This window comes from Mesoplodon mirus (genome assembly GCF_964341445.2).
Source record: "Mesoplodon mirus genome assembly, chromosome: 2".
NCBI lineage: Eukaryota > Metazoa > Chordata > Mammalia > Artiodactyla > Ziphiidae > Mesoplodon > Mesoplodon mirus.
The window spans coordinates 226330941-226347089 of record NC_138977.1 but is presented as its reverse complement, the minus strand read 5'-3'; the positions used below and the strand labels follow the sequence as shown (position 1 = coordinate 226347089).

Sequence of the window (16149 nt, the reverse complement as noted above, 5' to 3'; positions counted from 1 at the left end):
GGCTAGAGCTTCCGCGCGAAGTGAAATACTGACTATCCAAATATCACCCGCGGCCAGAGGCTGGCCCCTCCCAGGTGGTGCCCCTGCAATTATTTTAGGATGGTGGATAATACCTGGTTTCTAACATACTCAGTGGAGCATGAATATTCATGTTGGTCAAAGAGTAAAACTTCAAGAAGAAAAAATTCCATATTCACGTGTGTCTAAAATTCCCTGGGTGGGGGGACTGGATATTTACAAGTTCGAATAAACTGGGGACCAGCCATTGAGCCAGAGAAGGATCCTCCAAGCCTCCTGGGGGTTCCGCAGCAGCCTCCTTCGAGGCCTGGTTAGAAGGGGCAGGGTCACACCCTTGTGTTTAACCAGGGACACATTTGGATGGAAAGCAGGACCTCAGCGCCTTCTTTTTTCTTGCCACCTAAGATTCAGAGAAAGCTGGGAAGTCTGATGCCTCTCAAGTGCAATGACACACCCCAGTAAACAAAGCCCTCTCTCAAATTAGCAGCTGAAAAGGCTAAAAGGAGATGTAAATAATGTGCAGCCAGAGGGCCCCGGGGTTGGGTGGAGGGGAGAAAGCTCCAGCCTTCGCTAGGCTCAGGTCTGCTGTCTGTAAGGACATGCAAAGACGCATGCAGAGGCATGTGGGTGCTGTCTATCTGGCCTCCAAGTCAGAGACAATTAAACACAGATGATTAAGACCGGTGTTTGAGAAGGATGTACATGCAGATAAACATGCATCACAAAGCTCTTTAAGAAAGCAAAATAGAAAAGAGCGGCTTTTACATTTTACATCAAGGGATAACAACATAGTATGTCAGACACTGCGAGTCTTTTTAAATGACATTTTATTTTTCATTGTCATGGATTAATTTTCGAGCCTACTAGAAGAATATCATGATTATAGTGAATAAAAAAATATAGATGATAGAATAAAAATATTAGGTTATACTAAGTTAGTTTTTTTTGTTTTTTTTTTTAAATCATTGTCCACAATGATTTTTAGGACTTGAGCTTCCGGAAAAAAAACCAAGAAAACTTAATTTGGTTTTTTTTTACACTTCCCTCAGTTAAACGTTAAGAACACATATTGGGAACCATTTGCGGACACGTATTACAATAAACAGAAGGACCACAAAAATTAAAACAAGTTCTAAAGACCCTCATATATACAAACTTCTGTACAGAATGAGCACAAGAAGAATTCACCCAATTAAAACCATCTCCTGTGGTCTACATATTGTTTTTCGAAAAAGAGAGAAAATTGATCTGCCTATACTCATTTATTTTTCCACTTGATCCCAGTATTTTTAATGGTGTCTCCACTCCATAAATTAGTAACTGTTCAGTAGCGGAGAAATAGCCTATTTTAAATTATACCAAAGGAAAGCAGGAACTTCCCTGAAAGGGCTGACCTTAGTTGCCTGATATAAGTTGAAGGGAGACTCAACCAACAAAAAGTCACACCACCAGGTGCAGCCAGGAAGGTCTGATAAAACATCCTGCAAGTCAGCCGGGGTTTGGCCTCAAGAGATGAGGGTTCGTAAGCTGTTACTACACAGTTCTGCAGTGAAGGCCTAAGCTCTCTTACTGCGCTCCACTCAGGTCAATCGGCCTCTTGGCTAATGTGTCATTTGGCACAAAAAGAAAGGACTTTTGGGCAAGACTTCGGCTCTCTCAAGATGGACACACTCAGAAGCCTCCGACTTTGATAAACATAAAAGCACGTCCTGGGTCCGTATCCACCTCCCTCCCCAGTGCTAAAGCCCTCTCACTCCATGGCTGGAGACGAACTCCTGTTAAGGAAAAGCAATTGCACTAAACATCAGACATCACAGGCCCAATGAGGTAAACGCCAGACGTGGGAGAAGATGTGCAGGGAGAGGAGGGATGCCAGCTGGCTCTCCGGCGGGCGCCGCGCATTCACTGCACGATCCCGGAGTCCACCGAGGTCTGCTTGCGCGTCGTCTTGGGGGGCGGCGGCGGCGGGGTCTTGCTGGGCAGCGGAGGGGGGAGATGCTGGAAGACAGAAAACGGGGGACACTCCAGGGGGGTCTGAGCCAGCAGGGGGTCACGGTGAGGGAAAGTCGACCTGCAGCCCTGAGCGGGAACTGCCCTCTCCTCGTGACTCGGGGCCGGCAGGTCGGCCACACTCAGGACCGCGTGGCTGTGGCCCCGGCCACTATTTCACACGTAGTACGTCACACGTCTGACCAGCCCCTGAGACGTGTAACCGCTGCTCTTTGGGTGGTGGTTTTAAATCCACGTGCTGGTGACCTAAGGGCCCCTGGAAATGGACCGGGTTCAGAAGCGGGCAGTTGAAATGGTTAAGGACACGTGAATGTGGGCAAAGCAGGACCCAGGGCCAGCCAGGTAGCCTGGCCATGTCACAGCTGAGCCTCCCGGGGTGAGGACCACCCAGAGGTCCCTCCTCATGCCCCCTGAAGATGCCCCGAAATGGTTCAGAGACAAACAAGTCATTGGAGATGCTCTCCATGGGTGGGTGGGTGAGAGGCCTGCTTTGCTCTCAGAAATGGAAAGGCCACGTGAGAGAGGGTCAGCAAGTGGGCCATGGTGGCGGCCACCATCCAGGTGACCCGCTGACAAGGTAGTTTCTCATCCACAGTCGCTTCCCAAACTCTAAACAGAGGAGGATGAACAAGGTTAGGGGGATGTTTAAATTCTTCATGAGTGGAGCACAGTTTATCAAGAAATGGGTGCAGTGGTGTTCTAATAAAACTTTATTTACAAAGACAGGTGGCCGGCTGGACGTGGCTTATGGGCCACAGTTGGCCTTAGGTTCTCAAGAATGGACTTACAACCATAACGGCGGTAAGAGAAACGGGATGCACCTGTCAGGGTGTGAATGCTGGAGGGCAGCTGGTGGCCTTGCTCTTGGTGGGCACGTGACACGCACAAGAGGTCAACGTGTGTTGACCACATGCATAAAGAAATGAGTGAACGAATGAACGGATGAGTGAATGAATGAGTGGAGGAATATATAAACAGACCAGGATAAGTGGGCACACGCCACAGGGAGAACCAACCAGAAGGAGATCACAAAGCACCGGCCTGGATCGTTCACAGCCTCTCAGGGGAGGTTCACGTGTAGCTCAACGTGAGAAAAGAAGTTTCATCACAGAACAGTGATGAAGCTGTGTCTTAACTCACTGCCCAAATATCCTCCTGATTCTGAGACACACAAATACTAAAGTGATCTAGGGCTTAAGAGAGAGATGAGAATCAATGTGGAAACACAGAACCGATGTCATGATATTTAGACACTGTAACCAGGCAAGTAAAAGAACAGACTTGTCAATCTTTTTAAGCTGGTAAGAACGGTCAAAGGAAACACCGATTTCCGGCTCTGATGAGGCGTTTGCTTGTTGACACATGGAAGTAAACAGTGCGGGCCGGTGTGAGCGGCGCGGGGCCAGGCCACAGTTGGAACTGCCCTCTGTGCCAAAGCCGTGCATGGTGGGCTTGTCACCACCGAGCGGCTCGAGAGCTCGGACTAACGGTTGTAACAGGCGTTTTGAAAGAAATGACAGCTTAAAGTGGCAACAACTAGAGAGAGAGTTGACTACAAGCCCGAGGCTCATCAGTGAGAGTGACAGGAGGACGTGGATCAGCCCCCATGGAGGGCGAACCGATCATTATCCCACAACAGCTCTCGGGGCCTGAAAGGGAGGCACCCCTGGAAACCCAGCTGCTTCCAGAGATGACACCCTAACCCACAGGCACGCCTCCTGAAGGGGTACTCACACTGCACGTACGTCAAACAAGACACCGACAGCAAGGCGACTTGGGTAATTAATCTCATGGAACTCACACCCCTTTATATATGGAGCCGGAGCTTGTGCACGTTTGTCCTTCCCCCAACAGCAGTGGCAGCAGGATCTCAGATGATGTGTCCCGGAAACCGAGACCATCAAATGTTGCCCCTGAATTGATTTGTAACAAAAATGGACTTGCTGGGCTTCCCTGGTGGCGCAGTGGTTGAGAGTCCGCCTGTCGATGCAGGGGACACGGGTTCGTGCCCCGGTCCGGGAAGATCCCACATGCCGCGGAGCGGCTGGGCCTGTGAGCCATGGCCGCTGAGCCTGCGCGTCTGGAGCCTGTGCTCCGCAACGGGAGAGGCCACAACAGTGAGAGGCCCGCGTACCGCAAAAAAAAAAAAAAAAAAAAAAAAAATGGACTTGCTCACACTTCCAAGTTCAGAATTTTCAGTGTAAGGAGACGTGGGGGGACACTCTTGCTTTTCTCATAAAATAAAGATATGAAAATCAAGATGGAATCGGTTAACTACGCTGTTAGGAGAACAACACCCCAACCAATCAACGATCTCTCTCAACTCCCTGCGTCTCTTTTTATTCTAACCTGTCGTGAAAATCTGCGGGAGGGGTCAGACTTACATTTCCTTAGTTGCTACAAAACTGTTCCAGATTCCTAAAAAGCCATCGTGGGGCACCTGGTCCCTTCTCCGGCCGGTCCCCCATCGTGGAATCTCGAAGGACAGAGGGCTGATCCGAGAGGCACTGCAGCCTCGGAAGGACGAACCATCCCTTCAGCACCAAAGAGGAAGCCCCACTGCTTGTCTGGTTTTCTTACGCAAAAGGAATAATCGAATAAATATACTCTCAATAAATCCCCTCTTTCTTCCGCTCCTCTCACAAGAAGATAATAAACTTGCAGAAAGCTCAGTGAAAAAGTCTCCATTAAAAAAAGAAAGAAAGAAAAAAGAATGTAGGATTTATATTGTTTCACAAGGGGAAAAAACACACCTTGCTGTTATGAAAAGAATCGTGGCCACATGACTACCTCATGTCTTCGATGTTCTACAGGAGTTCTGTTGCCGTATAATTACGTTATAGAGGCTGACGAGCTGCACGTGTGATCGGGGATATTCTACTCCTCAGCCTGCACGGCTTTAATTTCATTAGGCTGTGAACAGCGTGGCTGGGGGAGGGATGAACGTGGATGCGGATCACCCGGCGCTGCTGGGTCATTTCACGTGGGCACGCGGACCTCTGCACGCAGCCGGGCCAGGGAGCAAAGGAGGGGCCTGTGTGACAGCGGCCTTAAGAAGCAGGAGAGAATGCGGGGGGGTGGGGCCTCAAAAGAATGTTTCTAGAGCCGTGAGCCGGTAACAGAGGCACGGGGTTTAGGTGTTTTTTTCAGGCTTTTAGCTGACGTTTGCATAAGTAGGCGGGCCCAGAGGCCGGAGCAGTGAGCACATCAGACGCGATTAATGACGGTTTCCGAGAGGGGACTAGCCTGGGCACCAGTGTTGACGAGGGCTCGAGTTGGCTGACCATGCTTGCGGCAGCCAGCACCCCGAATCGAAACGGGGTGGGGTAGGTTTCAGGGCTAGAGGTGTGGCTAGGGATGGGTGGCCTCGGGGAACAGGGTTTGCCCAACCCTGCTTCTCCTTTGCAGATTCTCTGTGCAGCAAGTGCCTGTCCCCACCCAGGGGTGGCCGGTGCGAGGGCGGGCTGCCTGGAGGAACTGCCGGGACCAGGGCTTCTCAAGGGCAAGGCTGGTGTCCAGGAGCACAGGCCCCCCACCACGTGTGGCATCGGCCAGCTTCTTAAAAAGTCAGACAAACCTCTTCATACAAAAGCTACTTCTCAACACCACACTTTCCTAAGAAGTGCAGTGACCTCCAGGGTCACGAGAGTGGCCCTTCGATCCACTGGCTGGAGTTCTTCCCCCTTTGCCTTGTCCTGAGGGCCCCGTGGGAAAGTGCGTCCCTACAGCGAGGACACAGAGCGACAGACCACACGCACCGGCGTCCCAACCGCTGTGACCTCTGCTCGGAATCACATCTCGCTGGCCCAGAGTAAACACGCTAACACCAGGAAGGAGGGGTCTGCACCTGGTGCAGAGAGGGATGTGAGCAACCCACTCCCCGAGTCCTGACTTACCCTCTGGTGAGGAGGAGGTGGCAGGGGGCTCGGCAAGCCTGTCAGGTCCAGGTTCTCGGTCAAGGTCCCGTAGTCTGCACTGGTGCCTTTGAGAGGCAGAGGGGGCGGAACCTCAGCCACGTCCAGTCCAGTCATGCCATTCAGCTCCAAACCTGGGAAACAGGGTGGATCGGAGTCAAACGCACGTCCCCAGCAGGCGTGGACGCACACACGGCGGCTCTGTGCTCTCTCAGGAGTGGCAGGGAAGCGGGAACCCCTTCTCCTCCCAGAAATGCTTGTCAACAGGGCACAGAAGAGAGCAGAGAGGGCAGAGGAGGCCAGGGGTGGCATTGCCTCCGAGGGGCATGCTCTAGAAAGAGAATACCAACTATCACGAGATGCCTAAAACTGGAGCTTCAAGGACAGATCCGACCCCTGGAAAAACAGCCATGTCGACCTGGGACCCTTATTTATTTATTTTATTTACTGTTTACTTAGGTACTTACTATTTATCTATTTATTTATGTATATGCATGCTGCGCCTTGAGGCCTGCGGGAGCCTAGTTCCCCGATCAGGGACCGAACCCGGACCCTCGGCAGTGAAAGCACAGAGTCCCAACCACTGGACCACCAGGGAATTCCCAACCTGGGACCATTCTGATCCCTCCTAGGCCCCCTCTGCCTTGGTGGCATCTACACAGCTTGGGGTCACAAGGACTGTCCACGCCTGGAGTTTTCAGAGCCCGGCCGGGACGCTGCACCAGGCGTCCTGCAGTTATGAGCCGGGGAGCTTCACTGAAGCCAAGTCTAATAACACAGCTCACAACCAGCCACCTGCCTTTCAAAACTCTCACACCAGGAAAAGCCAATTGTACGAAACGCAGTTATTAGCAGTAGCAGCCGCTGCGGCTGGTGCTTTAAGTAATAAGCCAAGGGGACGTACCATTTTTACAGCAAACCAAAAAGGAGCTGTTTTCAGACAGAGGAGTGATCATTAAGGCAATATACTTTCTCGGCCTTTGTTGAGACTCTTAGAAATAATTTGTTTGTCATTTATGTTAGAGAGAGAAAAACTGACATTTTTGCTGTTGGGTCTCTTTTAAAGTTTTCCCCGATGATGCATCTGACGAAAAACCCTTCACTAGGAAAGTGCCTCCTAGGAAGAGTTGTGTCAGTTTATAAGGAAGTCTTGCAGTTGAATCCAGGAGCAAGAAGGTGGTCTCTGATTGAATGACTGCCCTCATGACTGGTTGGCTGGTTGTTTTTATTATGGTATTTATTGAAAATTTACCATTTTAACCATTTTAAAGTGTACAAATCAGTGGCATCGACCACCTTCACACTGCTGCACAACCATCCCCACTATCAATTGTATCTCCCCAAACACAAAGGCTCTGCCCTGCAAGTGATGATTCCCCCTCCGCTCTCCCCCCAACCCCTGATACCCTCGAATCGACTTTCTGTCTCCATGAATTCGATTATTTCAGCTATTTCATATAACTGGAATCATATAATATTTGTCCTGGCTTATTTCACTTAGTGTTTTCCAGTTCATCCACGTTGTAGCATGTACCAGAACTTTTTTTTGTAATGGCTGAATCATATTCTATTGCATGGGTGTTTCTCTGGATGCACATTTTAGTTTAACTATTCATCAACTGATGGACCCTTGGGTTGTTTCCACCCGTTGGCTGTTGTGAATGATGCAGCTATGAATATTCACGTGCAAGAATTTGCTTGAGTCCTTGTGTCCAATTCTCTGAGGTAAATGTCTAGGAGTGGGCTTGCTGGGGGTTATGGTGATTCTATGTTTAATTTCAAGGAACCACTAAAGTGTTCTCCACGGCAGCTGCCATGGTGCCTGTTTTAGCTATTTATAAAAAAAATTAAAATATTTTTGAAGAAGATCACTGGTTATAGTGCAAGGATGTGAAACTAGGACACACCAGGAGACCATCTACCTTCCAGAGCCCAGAAGCTCATGGCTCTTTCAGGCTCATGACTGTGGCAGTCCTGACTCCTGACCAGATGGACCATCTCCAGACTCTGCCGCTCCCCTTTCAGCGAGAAGAAACCAGATGTTGAGGACAGCTGTTTGCTGCCCTGCACAAGCCACTCCTCAGGCTGGTGCTCCCTGTCCCCCCTCCTTCTTTTTATTTTTTTAAAGATTTTTTTGATGTGGACCATTTTTAAAGTCTTTATTGAATTTGTTTCAATATTGCTTCTTTTTAAAATGTGTTTTGGTCACGAGGCATGTGGGATCTTAGCTCCCCGACCAGGGATCGAACCCACAGCCCCCTGAACCGGAAGGTGAGGTCTTAACCACTGGACCACCAGGGAAGCCCTCCCCATCCTCTTTTTCCGGCCGCCCTCGTCCTGCTACTGTCCCCACTCCCTGCCACTTTCTTCCTGCCAGCATGTCGCCTCTCTGGCCGGCCCGACTTCAGTGGTGGAAAGCCGGGTACCACTTGCAGTGGATTCCATAGCATCTGTCCACAATTCACACCCACCCAGAACCTCAGAACATGACCTTCTTTGGAAATGGTGTCTGTACAGATGTATTAGTTAAGGATCTCGAGAGGAGATCGGCCTGGATTTACGATGGGCCCTGAACCCAGTCTCCAGTCTCCTGTAAGAGGACAGAGCCCAGAAACACGGAGAACCAGGCCTGGGAAGAGAGGGGGGTGGGTGGGAGTGATGCGTTGACAAGCCAAGGAAGGCCAAGCACTGCTGGAATCCACCAGAAGCTGGAAGACGCACGGGCAGATTCTCCCTCTGAGACTCTACACGGTAGCAAGGCTGTTGATACCTCGATTTCAGACTTCTGGCCTCTAGGCTGTGAGGGAGTAACTTTCTGATGTTTTAGGCCACAAGTCTGTGGTGATATATCGAGCGGCCCTAGAAATCGGGCAAAACTGGAAAGTAGGTTCTACCCATAGCCCCTCAGCACAGCCTGGCAGGGCTTCCTTCCTTCCCATTCCTCCTGGACACAAAAAGGCTCACAGCCCCCCACGCCACCCCCATGGGCTGCATTATCTGGTGACACGAAATGGAGGACATTCCACATGCTTCTCGAGTTACCCCCAGTACTCAGGAGGTCTGGAGATCTGAACGGGCCCCATGCTTTCCTCCCAGGGAGCACAGGAGCCCAGGACTGGGCTTTGGCCTGATTTGCTTTAGTCCCAGGGGACATTCCCAGGAAGTCAGGTGCTTGTCAAAACTCTCACCATCTGCTGGACGGAGAGGGTGGGTCTAACTTCAGAGACTTTGATCAAGGGGGAGGTCACAGAGGAACGTCAGGAGTTCAAATGTGGACAGTGTCCCACTTACCGGACTGCAGGCTGAAGCTGAGCTTGGCCCTCGGTGTGACCGGAGGAGGCGTGTGCTGGGAGGACGGTGAGGACGGTGACACCGAGAAGCGCCTTTCACTGCCCATGACGTTGATCACCTGGCTCTTCGGTCTCTGGGGCCGCAGGGGACTTATCTACATCAGAGGGACGGAAAGACCGTAGTTAGGATCTGTCATGGGCTGAGCTGTGTCACTGCAAAATTCCCTACGTTGAAGTCCTAATCCCTCAGTACCTGCGAATATGACCTTATCTGGAAAGAGGGTCTCTGCAGACGGTCAAGTTAAGATGAGGTCGTTACAGTGGCTCCTGATCCAATATGACTGGTGTTCTTATAAAAGGGGGAAATTTGGACCCTGACGCATGCACGCAGGGACAGCGCCATGTGAAAATGAAGGCAGAGAGCAGGGTGATGCTTGTACAAGCCAAGTGAGGCCAAAGACTGCTGGTCGACCGCCAGACGCTGGGGAAGAGGCCAGGAACAGATGCCCCTCACAGCCTCAGAGGGAACCAGCCCGGCTGACACCTTGATCTTGGACGTCCAGCCTCCAGACCGTGAGACAATCAATCTCTGTCATTTCAGCTGCCCAGCCTGTGGTACTTTGTTATGGCAGCCCTGGCAAACTGATACAGGCTTCACAATAATCTCCTTACCCACTCTGGGGTTGATGTCACATCACATGTTTCCTGGACATAAATGTAATGTGGGCCATTCAGTGGGGGTGAGAGCACACAAGGAAAGCTCCAAAGGGTCACGAGTGGACTCAACGACCTGCTCAGTGACCAGAATGCCTCAGGCGCCTAATTTCTTGGTCTTTCTTGGCAGGTACGTGAAAATCTAGAAACTTGCCGAAGGATTTCCTTTATTCATCTCCTGTTTCTTCTCTCATGCTACGCTATTACCGAGTAGGAATTCTTTCCACTTTTCATTGCATTTTTCCTCCCCATCTCTGACTTTCGGATGCACTTGACTTTTCACACCTAAGCCTCTTCCTGCATCTATAACATCGGGGTGTTTTATTTATCTATTTCTTACAACCTGGTCTCAGATCATTAGGCCTGGGGGAACACAAGCGGTTCAAAATACTCCCGAGGTAGGAGTAATTAGGAAAGTTATTAACCCAGCTGAGAAGGAGGAATCAAGATTTCTGCTCCAGGACGGGCAGGGCGGGAGGGCAGGGCTCTGGGCCTGGTTCCGGGGGCTTGATTCCTGGGCCTGCTGGTGAGGGTCAGCTGCAGAGCCGGTGGGCGGCAGCATATGCCTCTAAGTGGTCTGCAAAGGCAGGGCCTCCCTGGAGGCCACTGAGGCTGGAAGGAGGCGAGGAAGGCTTAAGCCCTTTGGTAAACGGGGGACTGAGGGGACACTGGCCAACAGGCCGACCTCTAGAACTATTCTATGCCAACGAAGGAGATACCGGAGACCAGGTGTCATCCCTCATCTGCAGAAACCGATGAGTTCCCTGCAGCTCAGCTGCTGCGGGAGGTCTGGGACAGCCGGCTGAGCTCGGGCTTCTCCTGGGCTGCGTGTGTATGGGGACTGGAGACGGGGATTCAGGGATTGCGTGGGTGCCCCTCCCATCCTTCCCACCCCATCCCATAAGCGCACATTCTGACAATTCGGGGAGCAGAGGACGGTTTACTGGTGAGATGCAAACTGCACGTGGAGGGTGCCCCCTCCTGCCCCAGGCAGACCCTGAGAGGCTCAGCTAGAGGTCATGAAATTGTTGATGATGCAAATTCAGGCAGGAAGCTGAATCCAGCCCCGTGGAGGGAACAGAGAAAACCTCTGCAGAAGCATGAGGAGGCCAGGTGGACGCATAGAGCAGGGCGAGCCCAGCGCCGCCCCAGGGAACGGGGCTACTGCCCCCACTCGGTAACCCTGCCTCTCACGGAGCCCACCAGCCCACCTGCTCTGTCCTGCAGCACCTGGCCGGTCACAGACACATGGAGGCTTGAATAGGAAACTCCAGGTGCCTAACTGGACTCACAGACCTTGCCAGCAGCTGTAACCCGGAGGACAGGCTGCTACCTGGGCTGGACAAGAATAGCCAGTCTGCCTCCAGCGAGCAGTCAGGAGGCCTAGCCCCTGGGGCTACAGCGGTGGTTATTCTGAGACTCCTCAGAGGCCGACAGTGGGGTCCAGGTTCTGTGCTCTGACCTTGGTGGGTTCTCGTGGATTGGCTGACGGTACCCCAGGCCAGCCATGGGGGACGGGGTGCACTTTGCGCCGAACTCAGCCCATCTTTGCTAGCATCCTCGTGGGAAAGCAGGGCCACGGCAGGTGGGACAGACTTATACTGTGATGACGGCTGAGCCTGGCACGTCCTTTCCCTTCTGTGCACGCAACTTAATTCTGTTCAACTCTGCCACGTGGCTCAAATCCTCTGAGGCCCTCAGTTTTAACATCTTAAAGTGGAGCTTAAATTAGAATGTACGAAAGACTTGCACAGGCGCTGCACTTAGTAAATATTCAAAAAATGTTGCTGTTCATTCCCCCACCCAGTGATGGTGTCTGGACTCTAGAGAGAGGGGGGTGCCAGCCCGTCCCAGCAGGGTCGCTGGCCTCCCAACTTTCCAGAGGAGTGAACAGAGCCCAGGGGGCGGGGGCGGGCTCATCAGAAACCTCTGGATCCCACTGCGTGAGGCTGCATCTGGGCACTTAGTGCTAGCCTGTGGCCAGTCCCGCCCCGGGCCCTACACCCTGGGCCCCCTGCACTCTGCAGTGAAACACCGAAGCCCAGCTGCAGTCCGAGCTGTGTCCAAAGGCCTCGCAAGGGCATCTGCCTTCATGAAGACTGCGCTGTGGCTCTGGGGTCTCCCTTCCACCTCTAAACACCCAGGCAGCATGTGGCTGCTGGTCTCCATGGCATGCGGTCTGGATGAAACATACCCTCTGGTATTCAAGATATAAACAAGCAGTGAAGTATGTCTTATAAAACGGTGGTCCCACCTGAGCCCTTTGATAAGCAACCCTTCAGTAACAGCCGGGACAGGTCATGGACTCCCTGCCCAGGGCAGGCACATGCTTGGCCACCGTACAGGCAAACGTCCATCCATTTTGAGAGGGAGGCAGCTCTAAGCCTGACTTCACCTCTGAAGCTGATGGCCTCAGAGAGCCTCTTCTTTATTTTGTCTCCAGTCTACAAATAGCACATCCTGAATACAGTTCACCCCAGAAGCTGTCTGTGCCTAATTTTTGCCCCCAGACTCCAAACGCTGCTCTGCGCTGCTGGGAGCAGCGGCAGCTCCCATCCCCCCAGGCCCAGCCCTGGGAGGAGAGTATGCTGCTTGGGTTTCACTGCCATCACACAACCCCAGTCTCTGGAATGAATGAGATTCCCTGGGATCCGTCTTTAATGTCAACTCACCAGCATGTGTCACGTTAAGTCCCTGAAAATCCTTTTGAAAGATGGCCAAGGGATTTAGGCATGGAGCACATGAGACTGGGAGGATAACACGGACCTGTGTACAGCTGGCACAGCCCAGCGGGAAGGGGCTCTGGGACGCTAGCTGAGCAGATTATAACATTCGGGCAGAAACGGTGGCTTAGTGATTTCTGGTCAGGAAGGGGCAAGGGAACAGCGTTAGCTGGGCGGGAGTACGGCTCTCTGACAACAAAAGCATCCTGTTCATCTCCAGAGATGTCCGGATGTCTAATGGAAGCAAGTCCAACTTTGCTGTGGAGCCTAGAACCACGTGGGGCCTGCTGATGGCTGGCCCTGCCCCCAGCCCCTGTGGGATGGAGGATGGAGCACAGGGGCAAAGACAAGCATCCTCTGGAGAGATGCAGCTTCCTCTGTGCCTCTGGATGCCCTACGGCATCCGTTATACAAGAGGAGGGCCGTGAGAGACCCCCGATTTTCAAATGACTATTTCATAGCCAATGCAATGAAATCCAATTGACAGCCCCCTTGGCTAAACGTGGAGCCTAGACAGGTCCCGGCAGCTACCGCGGAGCGAGGGAAAGCTCCCTGTGAAATTACCGTTTCTGAGAGGATCACAGCCTCAGACTGCTGCAGGGGAATGTCGGTGGGTTTAAATTCTTTATCAAATATCTCTTGATGTTTGCTGTTCCTTTTTTCCTTCTTCTTGTCCTTCTTCTCTTTATCTGGGTCGTCCTTGTCTAGCTTGTCCTGGGACCGGGAGTGCATTTTCTTTGGCAGGAGGGGTTCTAGAGCAAACCTAAAGGAAATGGTTCTTTAAATCAATGACGTCTTACCAGGACAGCCACCGCTTTTCGCCCTGCAGCTCCATGTAAAGTCACTCATAATGAATCAGGTGCTCCCTGGGAAATGCCCAATTTTACAAGGAAAGAAAGGATTTTAAAGGGAAGGCCAAGGGAGACTTAAGACACATATTGCCAACTGCAATGGTTATAGCTTTGAATCTCGATAAAAACAAATTGGGAAAAAAATAGAACCCTTACAGGATGATGAGGGAAATGTAAAGTCTCACTGGATATGGGATGATTATATTCAGGGATTATTGTTGATTTACGATGGGAGGATGGTACTTGGGGTCTATTTCAAAAGGGAAGCCCTCACCTTTGAGACAGTCATACTGAAATATTCACGAATGCAATGAGGAGAAACAGGCAGATGCTAATGCAAAGAAGTGTCTGTATTGGTACACAGGTAGCTTCCATTTGACAGCCCTTTGACGGCTCAGTGAGAAACAAGCCAATTCCAGCTTGCAAGGATGTGGAGATGCTCTCAGTGTTTTAGCCAAGAACTGAGCTTGAGACGGAGATTCTGGGTCTCAGCTCTGCCACCTGCTGGTGAGACTCCACAACCTCTGAGCACCATGGGCTGGATGTCCCACTTCACAAGATGAAATGGAATGAAAATGGTATTTAAGAAGAGATACGATCTCTTAAAAGAAGCTAGAGTCATACAGTCATATAGGAGAAATAGCCTATACTGTGATTTCTCATAAATGTGTTTTTTAAACTGTGGTCTACCCATCATTCCCATATGGTTAAGAGAAGCAAAGTGGTCAGCCGAGAGGGTTCACGGAAGCTCCCTGACCTTGAGCTGCCCAATGTCAGGCAGCCCCTGAGCCCTGTGGGAGGGCAAATCCCACCCCCGTAACGCGGGCTGTCAAGATAAGGGGCCAGGTCCCGGGCCTGCCCCTGGGAGCCCCCAGTCCTGAAACCTCCCAAGCCTGACTTCCTGGGACACCTGGAGACTGAAGTGTCTTCTTCAAGGGGACACTGATTGTAAGAGAAGGAAATCTAGAAAGCCTGTCACATTGACATCCTAGCTGTGGTTTCTTTCAAACTTATTTGTGAACGGGACACTGAGAACAAAACCACTGCTCTGAATAAGACCATTCTAGCACCTTGGCTCCCCGACATAGGAGGGGTCACATGGAAGTCAACACTTAGTAGATGGACCATTCACAAAACCACATTTCAAATCCATAGAAGACGCTGACTGCTGAGAGCAAGAATCACATCTGCTACGTTTTGTAAAAAAAAAAAAAAGAAAAAACTGGATGGTCAGCAGGATTTGAACAGTAATGGTATTGAATGTAGGCATTGATTATCAATAGCTGCTAAAATCACTGCAAGGGAGAGAGACACGAATGTCCTTCTGAATGAAGAACACTGAAGTCATCCTGTCCCCAACTCATGCCTGAATGTGCACAAGCCTCTAGATGTGACCACTAATCTGCAGGAAATATGAAAGACAGAGATACACAGTCAATAACACTGTAGGGGATGCAATAAGCAAAATCCAGACGACACCAGAAGCAACCTGGATTTTTCAACAAATAAATTACAAGGAAAAGAAATGAAAAGAAAAAAGTAGAAGGGGAAATCTACGGATTAAAAGAGAACTAAAGAGATACAGCAGCCAGCTGCAAAGTGGGACTCTTACTTGGATCAGTTTCAAACAAACTAAAAAGAAAAAAAAAAGCCATTTATGCCTCAATTGGAAATTAAAACCAATATTTGATGATAGTATGGAATTACTGTTCACTTTTTACATGTGCTGAAGGTAGTATGATTGTGTTTTTGGTAAATTCTTACCTTTTAGAAATTCACACTGAAATGTTTATGGATGAAATGATATGATGCCTGAGATTTGCTTCAGAATAATATGGAAGAGGGAGAGTGTGGGCTAGGAGTTGATCACTGTTGAGGCTGGCTCATGGCTGGTACAAGGCCTCATTATGCTATTTTGTCTCCTTTGTATATGTCTGAAATTTTTGCATAATAAAAATTTGAAAATGATTAATGAAATCCACCAGTGTTGACTTTGATTATTAAGGCATTTTGGGCATCTGGACTTTTCCAGCTGGATACACAATAACTACTAAATCAACATCCATTAGCTGTTAAATATTATATCTCTTCTACTATAAACAAAAATTTAAAAATCTTCGTGATTTTATTCTAGGTTTGGCAGAACTTGGGATAATTAATGTAGGGAAACAAAGGATTAGTGGACATCTTAAAGCTCCGGGGAAAACCTGTGCTGTGAAATCCAGACGAATATACAAGGAACCAAGAGAAAGGCCGAGCTTTAAATTTTTCACATTATGAGAACCAACTGCCGACAGGACGAACTTTATTCTGCACATACCTGGTGCCATTTGAGACCAAAGCCTCATTTTCTCCACATCCGTTAGGTAGTGAAAGGTGGTAACCCCGAGAATGAACAAAAATCTGGACTCTAATAAAGATGCCTTCTAGTTCAAGGTTAAACAAAGACGGCTCCAGGGGTGGAGACAACGAGTCCCACTCATGTATTCACATATGCAGGACAGTACTCTTCCATCTAAAACCTCTAGATCACTTTCTGCCCGCATCCCTACGTTCCTGGAAATATAAAAACCTTTTTATAACTAGCCTGGGGATTTCCCTGGGGAGAAGTTGAATTAAGTTTCTTTAG

At 50.2% G+C, this 16149-nt stretch overlaps 1 protein-coding gene across 2 annotated transcripts in view; it reads right to left on the bottom strand.

Moving 5' to 3' along the window:
• Positions 1-851: 851 nt before the first annotated feature.
• DOCK1 (dedicator of cytokinesis 1) overlaps positions 852-16149 on the bottom strand; it is a 540262-nt gene continuing 524964 nt past the window's right edge. The window contains exons 49-52 of one of the 2 annotated variants that reach the window (XM_082637778.1): positions 13234-13432; positions 9234-9387; positions 5925-6076; positions 852-2016 (exon numbers count right to left, since the gene is read on the bottom strand). In XM_082637778.1, coding sequence (XP_082493904.1) covers positions 1921-2016; positions 5925-6076; positions 9234-9387; positions 13234-13432 — 601 coding nt within the window. In that variant the 3' untranslated portion in view covers positions 852-1920. The remainder of the gene's footprint in view (positions 2017-5924; positions 6077-9233; positions 9388-13233; positions 13433-16149) is intronic. The other variant, XM_082637779.1, reaches the window with a different exon arrangement.